The following is a 19920-nucleotide window of genomic DNA, read 5'->3' as shown; positions in this document are numbered from 1 at the left end:
TGAGACCTGGGTGAACAATGCACAGTTGGTTTTATGACTGTAAGTCATTGTCTTCAAATGCTATTGAAGTTAGAAACGTTTATACCAATGTCGCATGTAATTTTGAGACGGTCCCTAAATATGCGAATATCGAACGTCCAACGTCAAACCAACTTCATGCCAGTTGTATTTAAGTGGTCCAGGGGTAGAACTTTTGCCAAGCGTGTCAGAGGTTCTGGGTTCTAATCTGCACTCATATAGTTTTTTTAGGTTTTTTTTTAGGTTTTTTCTCATCAAAACCGATTATGTTTTTCAGTGGTTGTATATCAGGCAGGGACACTTTGTGTGCTTTTTGTTTTCTAATTTCACCGGAACGAATAGAGAGTCTCTCCACAACGGATTGAAGCGCGCGTCCGAGTGAAGACTGTGCGCGAGCCAGAAACAAACATAGTATCCGCGCCACTGATCGCAGCGGCAACGAGCATTTTGATCAGTTGATTTAAAAAACAACACATTTCAGCGCTAGATCGCCTCTTATTTAAAAAAAAAAAAAAAACGAAATGAATGCACTGCTAGTTAACTGGAGATGTTTTGTTTATTTGTATTGGTACATTCGTGCCGCGAGATGTTTCAAAAGTGGTGGGGACAATATCGACTTTAGAAAATAGTGGTGGGGACATGTCCCACCCGTCCCACCCGCAAATTACGCCTATGACTATAATGTATGGTGGAATAGCACTGGGAGCACTTCGACTCGGCGCAGTAAAAAGTCACTCCTGAAAAATCCTCTCTCCCTCTCCCTCTCCCTCTGTCATTAGAACCAGCGTGACTTTTTACTGCGCCGAGTCGAAGTGCTCCCAGTGCTATTCCACCACACATTATAGTTATTATTATCCTTTTTACCCTCTTAGAAAAGTGCCACGTTTTATTTTGTCACCATACTTGGTCGTGTAACTACTCGTGTAACTGTATTTAAATAGGGAAAACGTGGAGGTGTTTGGTCGCTTCTAGCTTCATCTCTGTTTGGTCCCTAATGAATGAACTGGGCTAAGCTAAGTGCTATCAAAGTGTCGCCGCGCGCCAGAGCGATTGAGTGCACGCACTGAGACGAGAGAGGTGTGTATCAACTCGTCTTAGTTAAGGGAATAACATAGTTTAATATGAAAAAAACGGTGGAGTGTCTCTTTAAGACAAACCATGTGTAAATTCACAAAGTCACCATCATTGCTGAGTATTTTCTCTCAGAAATAATATAAAACTGCAGTGAACCAAAGACAGTCTCAAAAACACGCTTTGAAATCGCTGGTGTTTCTGACGTCACAAACTACCTTGTAACCAATCAGATCAACGTGTGATCGTCAACCAGTGGATCTCTGAGCTGAGTGAGTGAGTGGAGGCGGGGGTATTTTAAGGCAAAAATTAAATATGTAATTGAGGTGATCAGAGTTTTTAGGGATAAAATTATTGAAGGGGGACTTTAAATAAGGTTTTGTCTTCCAGATGGGTTACATGTACAATGATTTAGACTAAAGGACTAAAACCAGGAAATTCTTTTAAGAATCAAACTTTTAAAGTTAATTTAATTGTTATCAACTAGATATTAAAATTAGCCTACACCTTATTTTGTAACTTATTGTACCCTTTTTTTAAGCCAAGAAAACATGCACTAAATGCACAGTGTGTATAAGGTACAATTGTACAAAAGTGACTATTATGAGTTATAGTGTTGATGTTTTTTTCTCTGTAAATAAAGTTGCAAAAATCCTCTGTGAGGGATTGGGAGAGAGGTTTATGAGGGTTGGCACAGCAAAAATTAAACTGATGTCCATGGTTTTAAGTTGATATAGGCTAGCACTCACTATTTACATTAGATGTTGGATAAGTTGTAAATTTCAATATATAGTGATATAGCGCGAACAAATATTAGTTATAAAAAAAACTCTTGCATAATTTAATTTCGTAGATTATATGGACTGAAATTCTAAAACACACTTTGTTCAGGCGGCCTTTGAATGAGGTGAAAATGACAATTTTGTCCATACGAGCAGTTCAGCTTTCATTTTACTGCAGGCTATCGCGTCATTTGTCTCTCAGTTCTTGTCTAGTAGGTTTAAGTTCACCTGATTACATTATAACCCAACCCACATGCGCGAGACTGAGTGACTGAGTGGAGGAACCGGTAAGACTCAAACGTCAAGTCACAAACACGCTGTCCTACATGACGTATTCATTCTTCTTGAAGAACCATATACGAAGGTAAGTTACAAAGTCTCTCATATAGATATGCTATTTATGTTAGTCGAGGTTTTATTTCATTAGGTCTGTTTTTCATAGACTGAAAAAGTATGTTTACATACAGCAGTAAAACTAGTTGTCAAGTTTCATATCAAATGTAGCCTAGAGTACTTTAGTAGCCTATCTGTAAGGATTATTAGGGATATTATTAGATTTTAGTCGTCGTCGTAATAGTTGTAGTAGGCTAGATTAGAACTAACACAAAGCGTTTCGACCTGAAAGGGTCCAGTTGAATTAGCCTATTCTATAAACTAGTTTTAGGTATTGTATAGTTTCATATCCCATTATACTCATAAATCGCCACGTTATTTCCGCTTAGGAATTTACAGTATTTATATGAGAAAGATTGTTGTTTTAACTAAAGGGGGCGCTGTAATAACAGTGACAAACGTGACTATATTCCTATAAACTTTGTCATTGGAAGGAACAAGAAATAGGCTACTGGTAAAAACCGAGAACAGTTATTGTTTCATAAATGATAAACTTATGATATGAACTGAAAGACTAAAACCCTGATAAGTTTAGCTTGCAGCAACATTTTTATTTGTATTGTCTATTAAGGTGCAGTTATCCAACATTGTTGTGAAATACTACAGTGGTTTTACATTTAGTTATATGACCATCAAACACTGAATTTATTACATTGATACGTGATATATTAAAATATGTAACTCAGAAGTTCAATAATAGTTGCCACTCACTCATCAACACAAAGTATGTACAATATAAGTTCTAATTCCCTTGATACACTTATTATATTCATTAAAAGTTTGGACACATTACTATTTTTAATGTTTTTGAAAGAAGTTTCTTCTGCTCATCAAGCCTGCATTTATTTGATCAAAAATACAGAAAAAAACTGTAATATTGTGAAATATTATCACAACTTAAAATAATAGTTTTCTATTTGAATATACTTTTAAAAATAATTTATTCCTGTGATGCAAAGCTGAATTTTCAGCATCATTACTCCAGTCTTCAGTGACACATGTGACATCCAGTCTATCACATGATCCTTTAGAAATCATTCTAATATTCTGATTTATTATGAGTGTTGGACACAGTTCTGCTGCCTAATATATTTGATGAATAAAAGGTAAAAAAGAACTGCATTTATTAAAAATAAAAAAATATTTTCTAATAATATAAATCTTATTTACTAGCCTATCACTTTTTATCAATTTAACACATCCTTGCTGAATAAAAGTATTGATTTATTTCAAAAAAAGAAAGAAAAAAAATTACTGACCCCAAATTACTGACCAGTAGTGTATATTGCTGTTACAAAAGATTTCAATTTTTTAAAAAATTGCTTCTTTTTTTTTTTTATTCATCAATCCTAAAAAAGTATCACAGGTTATACACAGGAACCAACCTTTCTTTGATGAATGGAAATGAATCTCTGCTAAATACGTCATGTTTCTAAGAAATTGAAAGGCAGTGACACTGCATACTTGTTATCACTGCATTCAAATCTTGATGTTTAAATTCTTGCCATTTCTAACCTAGTCATGCACAGTCTAACATATGTTATGCATTATACTTTTTTTTGCTGTAGATGTCTGTGTCTGATCCACCTGTTCTCATACCTGTGCCAAAGCCACGATCAAGATATTTACTCAGAGCAAGTGTCGGACAGCCATCATTTCCTGACAGGTGAGCAGATACTGTTAAGTCTTAATCAGAAAACAATCTTTCTTTGTAACACTACAAAGAAAGGCATTTCAAAAGAAACAAAGGACTTGAATTTTCTATCAGGAGTCTAATCCTAATCCAGGATATCTAATATCACGAAATCTTTTTGGGAAAGTCAATACATTTACTCTACTTGAATATCTTACAGAGATGGCGTTGGTCAGATGCCTTGTCCAGAAGTCCAGGTTGATGCACAGATGAACTCTGAAGGTACTTTTTATTATGTGTTTTTTTAAAAAAAATTTTTTTTTTTTTTACAAGATATCAGTAACATGTTTATCCTATAGTATTAGTCGTCCTTAATACATTATACTTAAAATATAAATTTTTCCTTCAATTGAAAAATAAAAAAATAATATATTATGTAAAGTGGGTACAGAAAGTCGCCAAAACTTTCAAAATATTCACTTTTTTTTTTATCCCTATAAAAGATTAAAATGAAAACACAGCCAAACTGTAACCCACAATATTTCATATTTCAGGAAATCAATTAAATATAAAGCCATAAAATACAAATTTACTTTTAAATGTACAATTTACGTGGCACACTCTCTGTGTAATCCAAACACCAATGACTCGAAATGTGCAAGGGTTAGTTCACCCAAAATGAAATTTAGCCCGTGATTTACTCACCCTCAAGACATCCTAGGAGTATATCACTTTCTTCTTTCAGCCGAACACAATTGAAGTTGTATTTAAAAATGTCCTGGCTCTTCCAAGCTTTATAATGGGAGTGAATTGTGACTGAGATTTTGAAGCCCAAAAATGCGCATCCATCCATCATAAAAGTAATCCATACGACTCCAGGGGGGTGATAAAGGCCCCTGGACACATTACCCTAATAATGACTTCAAAACTAATACAGTAATAAAACATTTATTCCTTAGACTGATTACGACAAGCACAAAATTAATTAAACATTTAAAATTACAACACAGTAATGAGTCTGTGAATGAATTAAATAAAAACCCACAATGCAATTCCAGTTTCAAATCTTTTATCTCAGAAATCAAAATGCTGTAAGAGCAGCATTTAAATATCATACATGTTTTAACCATTTAAAATGTCCATATTAAAGTTTTAAACCAAAATATAGACTATGACGAAATGTTTCTGTGTCTCAGGCAAACTGCACACAGTAGATGTGTGGACATGTTCAGCACACTCCAGTGCTCTCTCTGGGGTTTCTAGGTAGATCTGTTCACACTTAAATATGAATTAAGAATATTAGTATTTTGATTCATTAGTCACTTGCCACCGACTAGCCTAGCGATGTAACCCTGAAGATGAAACAAGGCATATTTGATTTATGGACAATATAAATGGAATAGAGTTGCATCTAAAAATGAGCTTTTCATTTAGGGTGAATTTTGATGTAGGACCCTTCCTCAAGTCCATCAGCAAAAGCGGGGCACAAACTAACGCAGGGCTAGTTGTAACACATGCCAGCATGATGAAACTTAGTGTATTTACCAGTTTAAATATTACCTAATATTTAAAATTAGACACATCTGATATTATTTTAATCTTATATCTGTTATTTAACAGTTGCTATGGCTCTTTAATGCTTCGCTAACCAGCAGAAGACACTCACCGGGTTTAAATCCCAGTTGTGCAGGCGGGGCATGTTGTCACACTGCGATTAGAATAGGGCTATTCTATACTTTTATGAATTCTATTGAGAAATTAGAAAAAGGTGAATAAATACTTAGAGTCAATGTTCAGAAATTATTATTATGTTTTAAACTATGAAGTATAGCTGTGTTTTGCAGTGTGTTTGTTGTCAAACTCAAAAAAAATATATATTTTTAATTAGTTAAAAAATTCCATTATTTTATATAAAAACTTAATAATTGTATTTTATTGAGAAACTATTTTAGTTTGAATTGTATACTTTTTGATTAGATCAGATAACATGGTCATGTTACAGTGTACTCCACCTATGGGGCATGTTGTCACATTACACTTCCATTCTTTCGGGGTAAATCAAGTAAAAAAAAATATACACTGTATTAATGAAACAAAACCACATAATTTTACTAGACGTGGGAAATGAATGTGGGAAAAAATAAATACTCTGAAACCTAAGTATATTTACACAAACTGAGACATTCAAAAAGTGTTTTGTCGTTTCGATTCAAGTCGTTTTGTTTGTGAGATACATACATTATCGTCATGCATTCAATATGAAGTTTAAGTAAGTTTCATATGTAAGAAATGTGTTTAATAGTAGATACGGTACGTTAGGTAAATGTGACTACCTGCAATGTCAGACGAATAGAGGGCAAGTTTTAAAGTGTTAAAGAGCAGAGGAGAATGTTGGGTTTCCTTGTTTTACATCATGATTTTTATAGTCTATTATACAAACTGTATATTCTGTCACCTAAACCTATCCATCACAGAAAACTTTCTGCATGTCACATTTAATTTTTTTTTTTTTTAATCACTTTTTAAGCTGTTTTCCTCATGGAGACCAAAAACGTAGGGAATACCCGATTACTCAATTCAGTTCATTAAGCTTTCTGCTAACGAGCTGATAATCTGAATCAGACGTGTTAAATTAGCGAGATGTACAAAATGTGCAGAGCGTTGGGTCTCCAGGATTGAAAACTTCTGCTTTGCCAAGTGTGTCCCAAATGGCTTCATTATGGGTGCGTCTCAGTCAGCTCCTGTGTTCAGTGGTCAGGGCACTGATCAGGGAGTCAGCCATTTTAAAGGTAGGGTAATAGAAGTGGTCTGAATAGAAAAGAAAAAAAATACATTTTTACATATAGCTTCTGTGGAAGTCTCTGGACCAAAAAATTATGGTGTGCCTCCAGGATCAGGGTTTGGAAACACAGCCTTGGTCATTAGTTTCTGATTAATCCCACACCTGTTTCTGTTCTGGTTAACTAACTGTTAAAGCACTTATACAATCCCAGTATTTACAGTTGAAAAGTTGCATGTTATCAAAAGAAGAACAGATAATCTGTATGCCATCTTTATCAAAATTAGAAAGAATAACTCTTGGAAATTTAGAAGGCAAGGGTCACGAATCTGTGTACTATAATTTAATGGTCAAACACAGTTCTGAATCAACATTGGACAAATTAAATGCCTGGAAAATGGATATACAGGAAGATATAGATGAGGCAGACTGGAAAGATGCATGTCTTAAAGCACAAACACAGACAATAAATACAAGGTTTAAATTACTTCAATATAAATGGTTAATGAGAACCTATATAACACCTGTCAAATTTCATCAAATGTCTGGTAATATTCCAGATGTGTGTTCTTAAAGGCTTGGATAATAAAGGTACATTATATCATTGCCTCTGGGAATGTCCAAAAATACAAAACTTCTGGAAAGAGGTTATAAAATGTATGTCAGACATGTTTAACATTAAAATTCCTTTGTATTCTTGGAATATATCCAATGGACTTTAGTTTATACAAACATCAAGATGGATTAAATGTATAGACTTTGGTCTGCTTCAAGCCAGAAGAGCTATTGCATTATGCTGGAAGAGTATGGACGCTCCATCCATGAAAATGTGGATAAAGGAGATATCAAACTGTATCGGACTGGAAAGGCTAACTTATATTGCTAAATGCAAGAGGAAAGACTTTGATCAGCTGTGGGAGCCATACATAAATATCATGTAAACTGGGAATGTTATCATGTAATTTGGGATTACGGATCCGTGAAAATGACTAAAAACGCTGTATTCTGCTGCCAGGCCAGTAGATGGCGATGAAACGCTATAGACTGAACACGTAATACGCATGTACATGACCTCATCGTCTTCAGAGATTCCTGTTTTTGTTGCTTACACGGAGACCGAATTCAAAAACGTGCACTTTGAAACACATTTTCAAAAGTGTTTGTTTTCAGGCACCCAAAACACTGTAAACGAACGGCCAAAACGCATACATTTTTTTACGTTTTAAGTTGAAAACGGTGTTGTGTAAACAGACCCTTAGTTCTTTGTCCGGTATTGTCTACGGTTTAACATGCCTGTGTTCTCCTGAGTTTCTCCCTGGATTTATTTTTATTTTTATTAAAGACTCTTTATTTCTCTGAAACACCAATGAAGACAAATGTTGACAATACTCTTTTTATTACATACAGTGCAGCTGTTGTGAAGCTACAAAAAGGACAAAAATATATAAAGAAATATAAATACCATTGAAATATGTAAAAGTCATCAATATATCTCATCTTATCCCATGCAGTGGCTTTGTATATTCTCATAAATATATTCTCATAAATGTCAGATATCAAAAACACGAACAGAACAACCAACAAATGTAGACAATAACCAACATGTAGCAGCTGAAACTGAGGGCTATAAATACACATGCAAACACCAGGGACTAAATGAGACAATTAAGTAGACACAGGTGCAACACATGAGAGCGAATCAGAAACCATGGCAACAGTGGAGCTGGGACAAATGAAACTGAACTGGGAACAGTGCAAAACTAAACACAAAGTCCAACTCAAGCAAAACACAAACACAGATCCAAGCTTACAGCATCTTGCCGGTTCTTGCATGTCTTGTTAGCCGACATGGAAAGTTTGATTACGTAGTGATGATGAGATTTCAAAGTATCAGTGAGTAATGACATCACACAAATCTACTGTATTGAGGATACTTGGAATATTGAGCTTGATTCACATGATTAGATTCATGGTGATTTTTCTATTTTTACTTTCAGTGTTTCAGAACTGAATGGAAATTGTTGAACATTCCTTCTTTTGGCTTTGGAATGATATAAATGTGTGAGATGACATTCACCCAGAAATGATTTACTCACTCATGTTGTTCCAAACCTGTATGAGTTTCTCTCATCTGTTGAACACAAAGAAAGATTTTCTCCCTATGTTGTGAAAATCAAGGTTCTGTGAGTGAGTGGAGGTGGGGCTCATTTGCATATTCATAGAACCGTGCATACTAAATGAGGCAAGGGTGTCGAGTTACATTCAACCTATTTTAGGGCATGAAGAATTTTTTTTCAAGGAAAAACGCTTAAATATGTAATTTTAGTAATCAAAGATGAGTTTTAAGGGATACAATAATTTACTACTGGGGGACTTTAAAGAGTTGGTAACCAGACAGTTGACGGTAGCCGGTGACTTCCATCTTAGGAAAAAAAAATATGGCTATCATCAACTGTTTGATTACCAACATTCTTCAAAATATCTTTTGGTTTCAACAGAAGAAAGAAACTCATACAGGTTTGAGGTGCGTAAGTGATGACAAAATGTAATTTTTGGGGGGAACTATCCCTTTAAAGCAGTGGTCTCAAACTCAATTCCTGGAGGGCCACAGCAGTTTAGCTCCAACTCACTCCTGCTTGGAAGTTTCTAGTAATCCTGAAGAAATTGATTAGCTGGATCAGGTGTATTTGATTAGGGTTAGAGCTGTGACCCTCCAGGAATTGAGTTTGAGACCACTGCTTTAAAAAGACTTCTACTGCTCACTGCCACAAACAAGGCAAACCCTTATCAAAGTGTGCAAAAGGTATGGAAACTTGTTTCCGCCACAGAATAAAAAATAAAAAAGGCAATTGCGACTTTTTATCTTTTTTTCCTCACAGTTGCGTCTTATAAAGTCAGAATTGCGAGATATAAACTCACAATTCATTTATAACATGCAATTGTGAGTTTATATCACGCATTTCTGACTTCATAAGACGCAACTGTGAGGAAAAAAAGTCGCAAATTATCTTTTAAAATGTTTTATTCTTTGGCAGAAACAAGCTTCCATAAAAAGGTGATGGGCTGATGACTTTTTTGTTTGTTTTTTTTGTTTTCTCAGTAGAAACGTATATCAAAAACGATGTAAGTGTGGATGATTCATTTAGTCAGTTGCATTCCACCTCTGAACCCCCTGATCTCCAAGCGGTTGAAACCAACTGCAGTGAAACATTGCCTTGGCCAGCATCACTCACCATCAGTCCCAGTTCAGATCCGGATCCAGTGAAAACTGCTGACTCAATGTCTTCTGACGATTCCACTGTGACTCTAAACTCCTCAAAATCACATGATGACCTTACGAAGGATGACCTCATGAAGGATGACCTCACGAAGGATGACCTCACGAAGGATGACCTCATGAAGGATAACCTCACGAAGGATGACCTCACGAAGGATGACCTCCCGAAGGATGACCTCGCGAAGGATGACCTCATGAAGGATGATCTCACGAAGGATGACCTCGCGAAGGATGACCTCGCGAAGGATGACCTCGCGAAGGATGACCTCATGAAGGATGATCTCACGAAGGATGACCTCACGAAGGATGACCTCACGAAGGATGCCCTCGCGAAGGATGCCCTCGCGAAGGATGCCCTCGCGAAGGATGCCCTCGCGAAGGATGCCCTCGCGAAGGATGCCCTCACTAAGGATGCCCTCACGAAGGATGCCCTCACGAAGGATGCCCTCACGAAGGATGCCCTCACGAAGGATGCCCTCACGAAGGATGCCCTCACGAAGGATGCCCTCACGAAGGATGCCCTCACGAAGGATGCCCTCACTAAGGATGACCTCACTAAGGATGACCTCACTTCTGATAATGCAAGGTAATGAATCACTACTGTTTCCCTCACAACTGTGTTTTTATTTTGTTTATGAAATGGCATGTTTCTTGATGAAACTTGTCTTTGGTAACTTCTCTGCTTATATTTTTCCTTGTAGTTTCACAGATCAGTTAATGGATGCTCATACAGAACTTGGCACCAGAGAAGGGATCTATCAAGTTCCCAAATCACTGAACCTTCAGATCAAAACTGACAGATTTAAGAAACCAAGGTACATTATGATTACTCCTCAGAAAACAAGGTTCCCTATCATGTCTCACATGACAATCTCGTGTGCCAATATAATATATTTAACGCCTAATCAAATAAGAAATACATTTACAAATACATACATTTTGCGTACTTTTATAAAATGTTTTGCATTGTAACGTTAAAGTCCCCCTGTGGTGAAAATCAAGCTTTTAATGTTGTTCATATTTCTATGTGGTGCTTTTAATATGCTTTAAGACAAACCATGTGTAAATTCATAAGTCGACACCATTTCTGAGTATTTTCTCCTTAAAACTGCAGTGAACAAAAACACAGTATGAAATCGCTGGTGTTTCTGACGTCACAAACTACCTTGTAACCAATCAGATCCACGTGTGATCGTCAACGAGTGGATATCTGAGCTGAGTGAGTGGAGGCAGGGCTCATTTGCATATTAATAGAACCGTGTAAATGAGGCAAGGGTGTCGAATTACATTCAAGCTATTTTAAGACATAAATCTTTTTTTCAAGGAAAAAACGTGTAAATATGTAATTTTGGTGATCAAAGATGAGTTTTAAGAGATGAAATTATTGACTACAGGGGGACTTTAAGCACATGTACAACTCTAATATAAAAGCAAACTTGACATTGCATTTTTTTTTTTGCAAGATCTTAAAATATCCTGAATTCTTGGTCTGCAGGGCTGCAACCATTCGTGTGAGCAGGAAGAAGCAGACGTTATCAGGCCCGCGTCAGAGAACCAGTGAGTGTGCGGTGACACAATCCAGCTGGCTCGACGTATGGAAGGGACGCAAGTAACTAACTCTACACAATCTCAGAAATCACATGACAAGTTCAAAGAAAAGTCAAAAATCCATTTGAAACATTTCAAAATAACCAGCTATTCAACAGCTAATTTAAATAATGCATTTCAAAATAACAATATTAATACTACATATTAATATGAAATAATCAAACATCTTAAAAATTGTTTTTTTTTTAAATTACATATAAGGGCCCTTTCACACCAAACACTTTGCGAAAAGAAAAATTAAATGCAGAATTAGTCAATTTATTCCGACAGCCAAACAAATAAGTTGGCTTAAGGAAATGGAAATTTGCGCGCATTTGTGCCCATAAAAAGATACTTATGGTAATTCTGAAATTTATATATAGGCCTGGTTTCACAGACAGGGCTTAGATTAAGCCAGGATTTGGCCTTAGTTAAATTAGGACATTTAAGTATTATTATTATTTTTATAAACGTGCCTTAGAAAAAACATTACTGGTTGTGCATCTTAAGACAAAACAATGACACTGACATATTTTAAGATATTTCAGTGCAAGTTGCTTTCTGTTAAAACAGCTCAAACATGCATTTTAATCTTTAAATCAAGTGGTTCGATTAATCACTAATTGCATTTAATATAATACATTTTCATTTAATTGCAAAAAAAATGCAATTAAGTGTCTGAAAACCTAACATTAAATTACACTTGTGTGTGAGTATATATATATATATATAATATATATGATATATGATATATATTATTTGTTTCTGAATAAGTAGTCTTTTGAAAAGTATAATAATGTGTACTACTTTGGGATATATTGCAAAGAATAAGATGTAAATGTAAAACTCTGGTGAAAGAATGACTGATTCAGGTAAGTGTAAAAATGTTTAGAGTAGAAACATTGAGTATTAATTGTATGTCTCACAAAGGACACAAGTGCCAATGCTTTAGGAATATTTTCGACATGCTAATCACAGGGTGTTGCTCCTCCAGTGTTTGAGCCTGGCAAGGCAAGGCACTTTTACTGTTAAAAACGCTTTAAATTTTGCAATGGATCTGAGATGATAAAAGCTACTCTTCACCACTGAATTGACTTGCCGAATTTAAGGCTGTTATCAAAAATCACTCCCAATTTTTGGCATGAGCATGAGAATTCCCAGATAAAGGACCCATATGGTTATTTATCTGTATAATAGAAGCTGGTGGTCCAGAAACTACAATTTCAGTTTTAGAGTCATTCAATGTTAGAAAATTAGCTGCCAGCCAGCATCTTACCTCCTCAAGACAGCTCAACACAGAGTGTATGTCATAATTATCCCCTTTTTTCAAAGGAAGGTACACCTGGGTGTCATCCGAGTAAAAATGGTAAGGAATGTTGTGCTTTCGAAAAATCAAGCCTAAAGGAGCAAATACAGCAAACAATAGCGGGCCCAAAATAGACCCTTGAGGTACACCACTAGCTAAAGGGATGGTTTGGAGTAAAATCAACCTAGGGTCCTTTGCACCATGACCTCGATCCAAACACCACCCCAGAAGCCTTTTTTCCCATGGTTGAACATTATTAAAGTGAGAGCTTATTTTGAAATATCAGCCGGATGGCTTAGTGCAGGCGTTAATGGATCCTATGATGTATCTCGTAAATTACCCCACTAATAATGCCCAGTATGGGCCAAACCAAACTTATGTACCAAATGTACCAAACTTATACAGTAGTACAAATAGGTTCTGTACTCATAAAACGAGGCATTGGAAAGTTTGTAAGTATATCAGGAGTTTATTTAAATAACACTTGCCTGACGGCTCATGCTACCGCTAACCCAGACGTTGACGTCACTTCAGTGATTTGGGAAAAGCACGTAAAAGTCCTGGCAGAAAGCGATGCATAAGGATGTAGTGTAACGACGAATTATAATTTTTTTCTGAAGTGTTAACACTTCGTTGTTACACTACATCCTTATGCATCGCTTTCTGCCAGGACTTTTACGTGCTTTTCCCAAATAACTGAAGTGACGGCCCGCCGGCCCAAAGTTGCAAGGGTGTTTTTTCCGCTCAAAGGCGCTAGGGGGAAGCGAGACGACCACCATTCAACCCGAAAAAGGTCATATAACCATTCCAATGACTGTTCAGTTAAGGTGAATTAAGCTAAAAAAAACTGCATAGTTCCCCTTTAAGCCAAGGTTGCGTCCTTAATTTAAGTTTCTTAATTTTAAATGGAGTCCAAAACATTGCCACACAGAGTGTTAAAATGATCAATTTGATCATCAACATACATCTCTGAGAATGAAGACACAGTAGGGCAAACATCCCTAACAAAAGCATCTTCGAACTGTTTAGATGTAACAGAATTAACAGACCGGATTGGACGACCACAGGACTTGACATTAACCTTTGAAGTATTGAGGACAGTGTTAAACAATACTGGCTTATGATCTGATAGACAGATTTCATCAATCTCTATATTACTGACAGTGAGACCTACTGAAATGACCAAATCAAGAGTATGGCCTTGTTTATGCGTAGACTCTGTGACAGACAAAGTGAGATTAAAAGAGTCAATAATTTGAAGAATTCATTAACCAAAGGATGAGAGGGACAACACACATGTATATTAAAATCACCTAGAATTAATAGTTTGTCATAAGGTACCAGAGAAGATGAAATTTCCTGCAGAAACATCTTATTATAATGGGGAGGTCGATAAATCAAGGCACAGAGAAGGGCATTCTCTGTACTTATCTTAAGTACTTAAAGTTGGCATTTGCTTTTCAAAACTACTAACATTGTCCACTGATAATAAACGACACTTAAAACTGTTCTTTAAAGTTGTAGATCCCCCCCCCCCCCCACACACACACACACACACACACACACACACACAACCCGATGTCCTAGGAGAACTGACAAAATTAGTCATCAGGTGCTGCTTCAGCAAGAGGACCAAGTTCATCACAATTTAGCCAAGTTTCAGTTCTAAACATAAAATCCATATCATGTGATGAAAAGAAGTCATTAATTAAAAGTGTCTTATTTGAAATCGATCTTACGTTCAACAGAGCCATCTTTACAGTCGTTGGTTCCGCAGATTGAGTCAGTGATGCTGTTTGTCAACATCTGTGAAGGAGCGCGATCAAGAGTCCGGAGGTTGCCGAAGTTTACCCCAGCCTGGGGGCTTGATCTTAAAAAAGCTAGATCCAGTTAACAATCTGTACGCCATATCCCAAATGCTGTGGCCAGAGAGGTACGAGGCACGAAGGTCTTGTAATTGGCGATCATATGTAATTAAAGATGTAGCATTATGTGCTGACAGGCACATAAACAACACAGTTACAAACAGAAACAGCGGGACACACTGCACACACACAGAGTGACGGCCTACCGATCAACACACTGGCGCCATCTTGCTCCGAGAGGAAAAACTGGTGTGAACAGTTTCATAGAAACATAAAATCTTTGTGCTCAACATTTGCATTTGGTGTGAAAGTGCCTTTTGGACACCCATTGATTATAAGATTGCAGTGAGGAAACAGAAATAGACCTCTAAAGAAAGTTTTGTGTTCAAATTCGAGTTAAATTTAGCAAATGCCAACTTTGTTTTGCAGGCACAATGTTCTGTGGACGACTCTAGATGGGCATCTCATGTCATTGTGGAAAAAACGCACAGTGAGTTGTTTCATAATAAATACTGAATAAATCAGTTTTTGCCTCTACCTATTTGTCAATATAACCACATTTTCAATGTGCTCCAGGACAAGTTCACAGAATATGTGTTTCACATAGCAAGCATCACCAACATACGGAAGCAGGATCAGGGACACTTCTCCATCTCTTTACAGAAGAAGCAGTTTGAGTTCATGGCTCATAGTGAGGGTAAGCTGTATTATGGAGAACTGGAAACTCTGGGCGTAGAGAAGTGAAACATGCCATTTCCTAAATCTGAGAGTCAGTTTTTGATTCACAGTGTTAATATTAGCATCTAGTGACTGAAGGTCATTGCGTTCAGCTCTATCTTGTGAATGTGTTTTGTCGTAGCTGTGCAGGAGAGCTGGTTAGTGTCTCTCTACGCCACTCGAGGGAGGGAACCGGTCTCTACACCCAAACAACACGGACCACTGGTCATGAAAGACCCGAGGAAAAAGGTGTACACTGCTATCTGTGGATACACCCTTTGGATTTACAGCAGCAAAGAGGTGTGGAAAATTGCTTGTAATGTGAAACTTTCAAGAAGTAAAAATAATTGTATCCCTTAATACTCATCTTTGGTCTCCATAATGACATATTTAAGTGACGTCAGAAACACCAGCAATTTCAAAGCGTGTTTTTGAGACTGTCTTTGGTTCACTGCAGTTTTAAGGAGAAATACTCAGCAATGGTGTTGACTTGTGAATTTGCACATGGTTTGTCTTAAAGCATATTAAAAACACCACATAGACATATATAAACAACATTTAAAGGCTGGATTTTCACCACAGGAGGACTTTAAGAGATAAGAGATGATAAGAGTGGAAAACATGGTTTTACAGCTGTTACTAAGCCAGAGTTTTTGTACTGTAGCTCAGAGCTCACAATCTGTACTGGGGCCTTGACACCTATGCGTTCCTTATCCGGATAGTAGAATCCAGATATGAAAGTGGATAGCGTTTATCCGCATTCCAACGCAACTTTAGTGCCGTGGGAAAGAGAGCCGATCACACTTATAAAATGCAAATCACCACATACAAATAACATGAGTTTGCATAAACTAAACATTTCTGTCATTTTACAAAAGATAAAAGCATTCACAGATCGTTCTGTCATTGTAATCTATATTGTCCCTCTCTTTACTCAGCGGCTCAAAACTAAAGGAAAACACAGGAAATGAGTTTTAAAGCACACACACACACAAAAATCTCATAAAATAATTAGGTAAAATATTGGAAATTGTTGATTTTAATTGGCTGAGTACATAATCTACAGGCTCAGTCTATCAAAGTGACGTTAACTGACATAAACTGAGGAAATAACGACCGGAAATCATTTAAAATGAATTGAGTGAACTTGAACCCTAAACTAAATTGTTTAAAGTCCCCCTGTAGTCAATAATTGTATCCCTTAAAACTCATCTTTGATCACCAAAATTACATATTTAAACATTTTTAACTTTAAAACATGCCTTAAAATAGCTTGAATGTAACTCGGCAACCTTGCCTCATTTAGTATACGTGGTTCTATGAATTATGCAAATGAGCCCCACCTCCACTCACTCACTCAGCTCAGAGATCCACTGGTTGACGATCACACGTTGATCTGATTGGTTACAAGGTCGTTTGTGACGTCAGAAACACCAGCGATTTCAAACCGTGTTTTTGAGACTCAGCAATGGTGTCGACTTATGAATTTACACATGGTTAGTCTTAAAGCACATTAAAAACACCACATAGACACATAAACAACATTAAAAGCTGGGTTTTCACCACAGTGGGACTTTAATAACATGAAGCAACAACTGTCTGGTTAAAAGTGTGTTGAGACTATGCGCAAAGTAAAGTTATTATTTAAATGTTATATACTGTTTGTTAAACTTAAACAAAGCCAGACTGTGACTTATAGTTGTTGACAAGGGAAGTTTGCAAATTGAACTTTTTTTAATTAACAGGACTTCAATATAGGTCTTGGCATGATGTTTGTGTCTATGAATATAGCATCTGTGAAGTCGACAGGGCGTCACAGCTTCACTCTCATCACTCCATACAGGACCTTTAAGTGAGTCTTTCATTACAAAGTTTTTTTGTCGTACCTCAACACACTTTGTTGACTGTGGGTTGGTTTGTCCAGTTTCTCCGCAGACTCCGCGAAAGAGGCGACCACGTGGCTGGAGAATCTGAACGACGTGATCCGCAGCGCTCTGTCCTACAGCGAGGTGGCTCATCGACTGTGGTCGAGTCCCTGTAATAAAGTGTGCGCTGACTGTGGTGCCGCCAACCCAGAGTGGGCTTCAGTGAACCTGCTGGTGGTCATCTGTGAGGCCTGCGCTGGCGCACATCGATCCATGGGCAGCAACCGGTCCAAAGTGCGAGGTCTGAAACTAGATAACAAGGTTTGGACGGAGCCTTTAATTCAGGTGAGGTTTGTCATGTTGCAACAACAAACAACATTATATGACCGGTTTTATTTCCTCCTCATTTCACAGTGCTCTGAAAAGTTGTTTTTGCCCATACTTCCATGCAGAAATCCTTTAAACTTTGTGATTTTGGGTGGGGTTCTTGCTTACACAACCCACTTCAGTTTTCCCTACAGCATTACGATCTGGATTTTTGACTTAACCATTTCCACACGTCAGATGTCTTGCTTCGAAACGTGAAAATGTTAGCGAGATAAGTTGATAGAAAGTTGTCTTGCTTCTAGACAACTGTCTAGAACTATCAATTATCAACATTAGGATGGAAGCCTAATGTTATTATAGCAATGAATGCACCTTTAATTGCACGGAAATGGGCAATTAAAAGCCACACAGAACAAGTTTTTTTTTTCATTCCATTGCACTATTTTTCCATCGTTTTTAATGTAAACAACACCCTAGATGTGATTGACTGTTGCGCTCTCATCTCGCTTCCATACTTTTGCAGAGTATTGTGCAAGCTTTCTAAAATGCGGCACTGAAGTAAAAATAACTTTTAAAAAACGCGTCTATATGAAAGACCCCTAACTGACTGAAAGATGAACTGGACATTCTTATTGCACTGTTATTTAAGTCTCGTACATTCAGTTTAACTGCATTAACAAGCCAAAGAGGGCAAGGTTTCAACTGAACTATGCATATGTGTTTTAAACACTTACATTATTTTCTTGCTCCGTCCATGCAATAAATGCACATTCTTAAATGAGCGAGGGTCTATCTAATTTCAACTTGGTATAATTCAAAAATCAAATCAGAGCTGTGTATTAATATTTACAAGTAAATATGATGATACATATTCTCGAAGATACAACTCCTCGTAATTTACATCTTGATTGCATGCAAACATTTGCCCGTTTTCACGTGTGTTTGTCATCCTCTGCATTTCTGCCACAGACTGAAGCGCGTGAGTAGCATATAAAACATGCCATTATATTCAGTTAATAAAGGAAAAAGACTGAAAATTTCTGGTTTTATTTTTGTGACTGTTTGGGGCATTACACAGCCATTCATTAAACCGTTCAACACAGAACCCACCTCATGTTGCTCAATCAATGCACAAATCGTAACAACAGATCAACACTATCTGTTCCTAAATTCTGTTGTGGTTGGGTCAGCCCAACCCTGTCCATGCCTAGAACCGGTTACGGTTATTGGCATTGGTCTGTCTGTGAATTAGCCTTCAGGCATCTTGTGCTCTTCTCTCGGGTTGAATTTGGTGGGATAGCTCGGTCAGAACAGACTGTCAAACCTTTTTTCTTCTCAGGGGCGTTGGCACCTCTTTTGATTTTGGCATTACGGATGATTGAGGTTTATATATGGTGTGGCCTTTTTCTTTCATTCTACTAATTTGCACTTGATTCCAGAATATAGCATATATAATAAATGTAACCATCTTGGAGCTCGTAGTTGGTCTGTCTATAAAGGTTTATATGGTGTTGTTAAAAATCTGTTTTTCTGTTGAGAAGGTGAATAGTAGTATATGTACTTACTTACATTCTCTGATGTTACTTCAACTTTTGGATTTTGAAATTTGCAAAACCAAAATGTATAAGAGAAAGTAAAAAAACTTTTAAATAATGTTCAAATTAATGTAGTATCTTTTTTTTTGTTTAAAGTCCCATTGTAGTCAATAATTGTATCCCTTAAAACTCCTCTTTGATCACCAAAATTACCAAAATGTTCCTTAAAAAAAATTCTTCATGCCTTAAAATAGCTTGAATGTAACTCGACACCCTTGCCTCATTTAGTATGCACGGTTCTATGAATATGCGAATTAGCCCCGCCTCCACTCACTCACAGCAGCTTAGAGATCCACTCGGCCAACTTACTGAGGTAAACGCTGCACAATGATATCGGACACATAACAGTAGTTAATGTGATTAGCCTTTTGCTTGACTGTTATCAAACGGCAAATAATGTGTTGCTAATGTTACACAAACCATGTTCCTGTTCGCATCTCAGAGCCTAACAATCATCAGAAAAACTTTGAACAACTCAGAACGTCAGTGGAGAAAGGCATATAGTTCATCATAACATCGTAATATACCGCTATATTGCTAAATCAACCCGATTTTTCATAGTTCGCTGTTAATGATATGCCAAAGCCTGCCGACACGTTGATCTGATTGGTTACAAGGTAATTTGTGACGTCAGAAACACCAGCGATTTCAAAGCGTGTTTTTGAGACTGTCTTTGGTTCACTGCAGTTTTAAGGAGAAAATACT

The 19920-nt window shown here is 36.9% G+C and overlaps 1 protein-coding gene across 2 annotated transcripts in view; it reads left to right on the top strand.

The window, feature by feature from the left end:
• The first annotated feature begins 2083 nt into the window (after positions 1 to 2083).
• The window catches only part of LOC309477802 (arf-GAP with Rho-GAP domain, ANK repeat and PH domain-containing protein 1), a 32594-nt gene continuing 14757 nt past the window's right edge, over positions 2084 to 19920 (top strand). Inside the window, exons 1-11 of one of the 2 annotated variants that reach the window (XM_082141218.1) lie at positions 2084 to 2235; positions 3833 to 3930; positions 4118 to 4179; positions 9780 to 10539; positions 10655 to 10768; positions 11449 to 11562; positions 15141 to 15201; positions 15288 to 15408; positions 15571 to 15728; positions 17174 to 17280; positions 17353 to 17638. In XM_082141218.1, coding sequence (XP_081997344.1) covers positions 3833 to 3930; positions 4118 to 4179; positions 9780 to 10539; positions 10655 to 10768; positions 11449 to 11562; positions 15141 to 15201; positions 15288 to 15408; positions 15571 to 15728; positions 17174 to 17280; positions 17353 to 17638 — 1881 coding nt within the window. In that variant the 5' untranslated portion in view covers positions 2084 to 2235. Of the gene's footprint in view, positions 2236 to 3832; positions 3931 to 4117; positions 4180 to 9776; positions 10540 to 10654; positions 10769 to 11448; positions 11563 to 15140; positions 15202 to 15287; positions 15409 to 15570; positions 15729 to 17173; positions 17281 to 17352; positions 17639 to 19920 lie in introns of both variants that reach the window. The other variant, XM_082141217.1, reaches the window with a different exon arrangement.

This window comes from Leuciscus leuciscus (genome assembly GCF_965113295.1).
Source record: "Leuciscus leuciscus genome assembly, chromosome: 16".
NCBI lineage: Eukaryota > Metazoa > Chordata > Actinopteri > Cypriniformes > Leuciscidae > Leuciscus > Leuciscus leuciscus.
The sequence above is the reverse complement of the archived record's forward strand: the minus strand, read 5'-3'. Positions and strand labels throughout refer to the sequence as shown.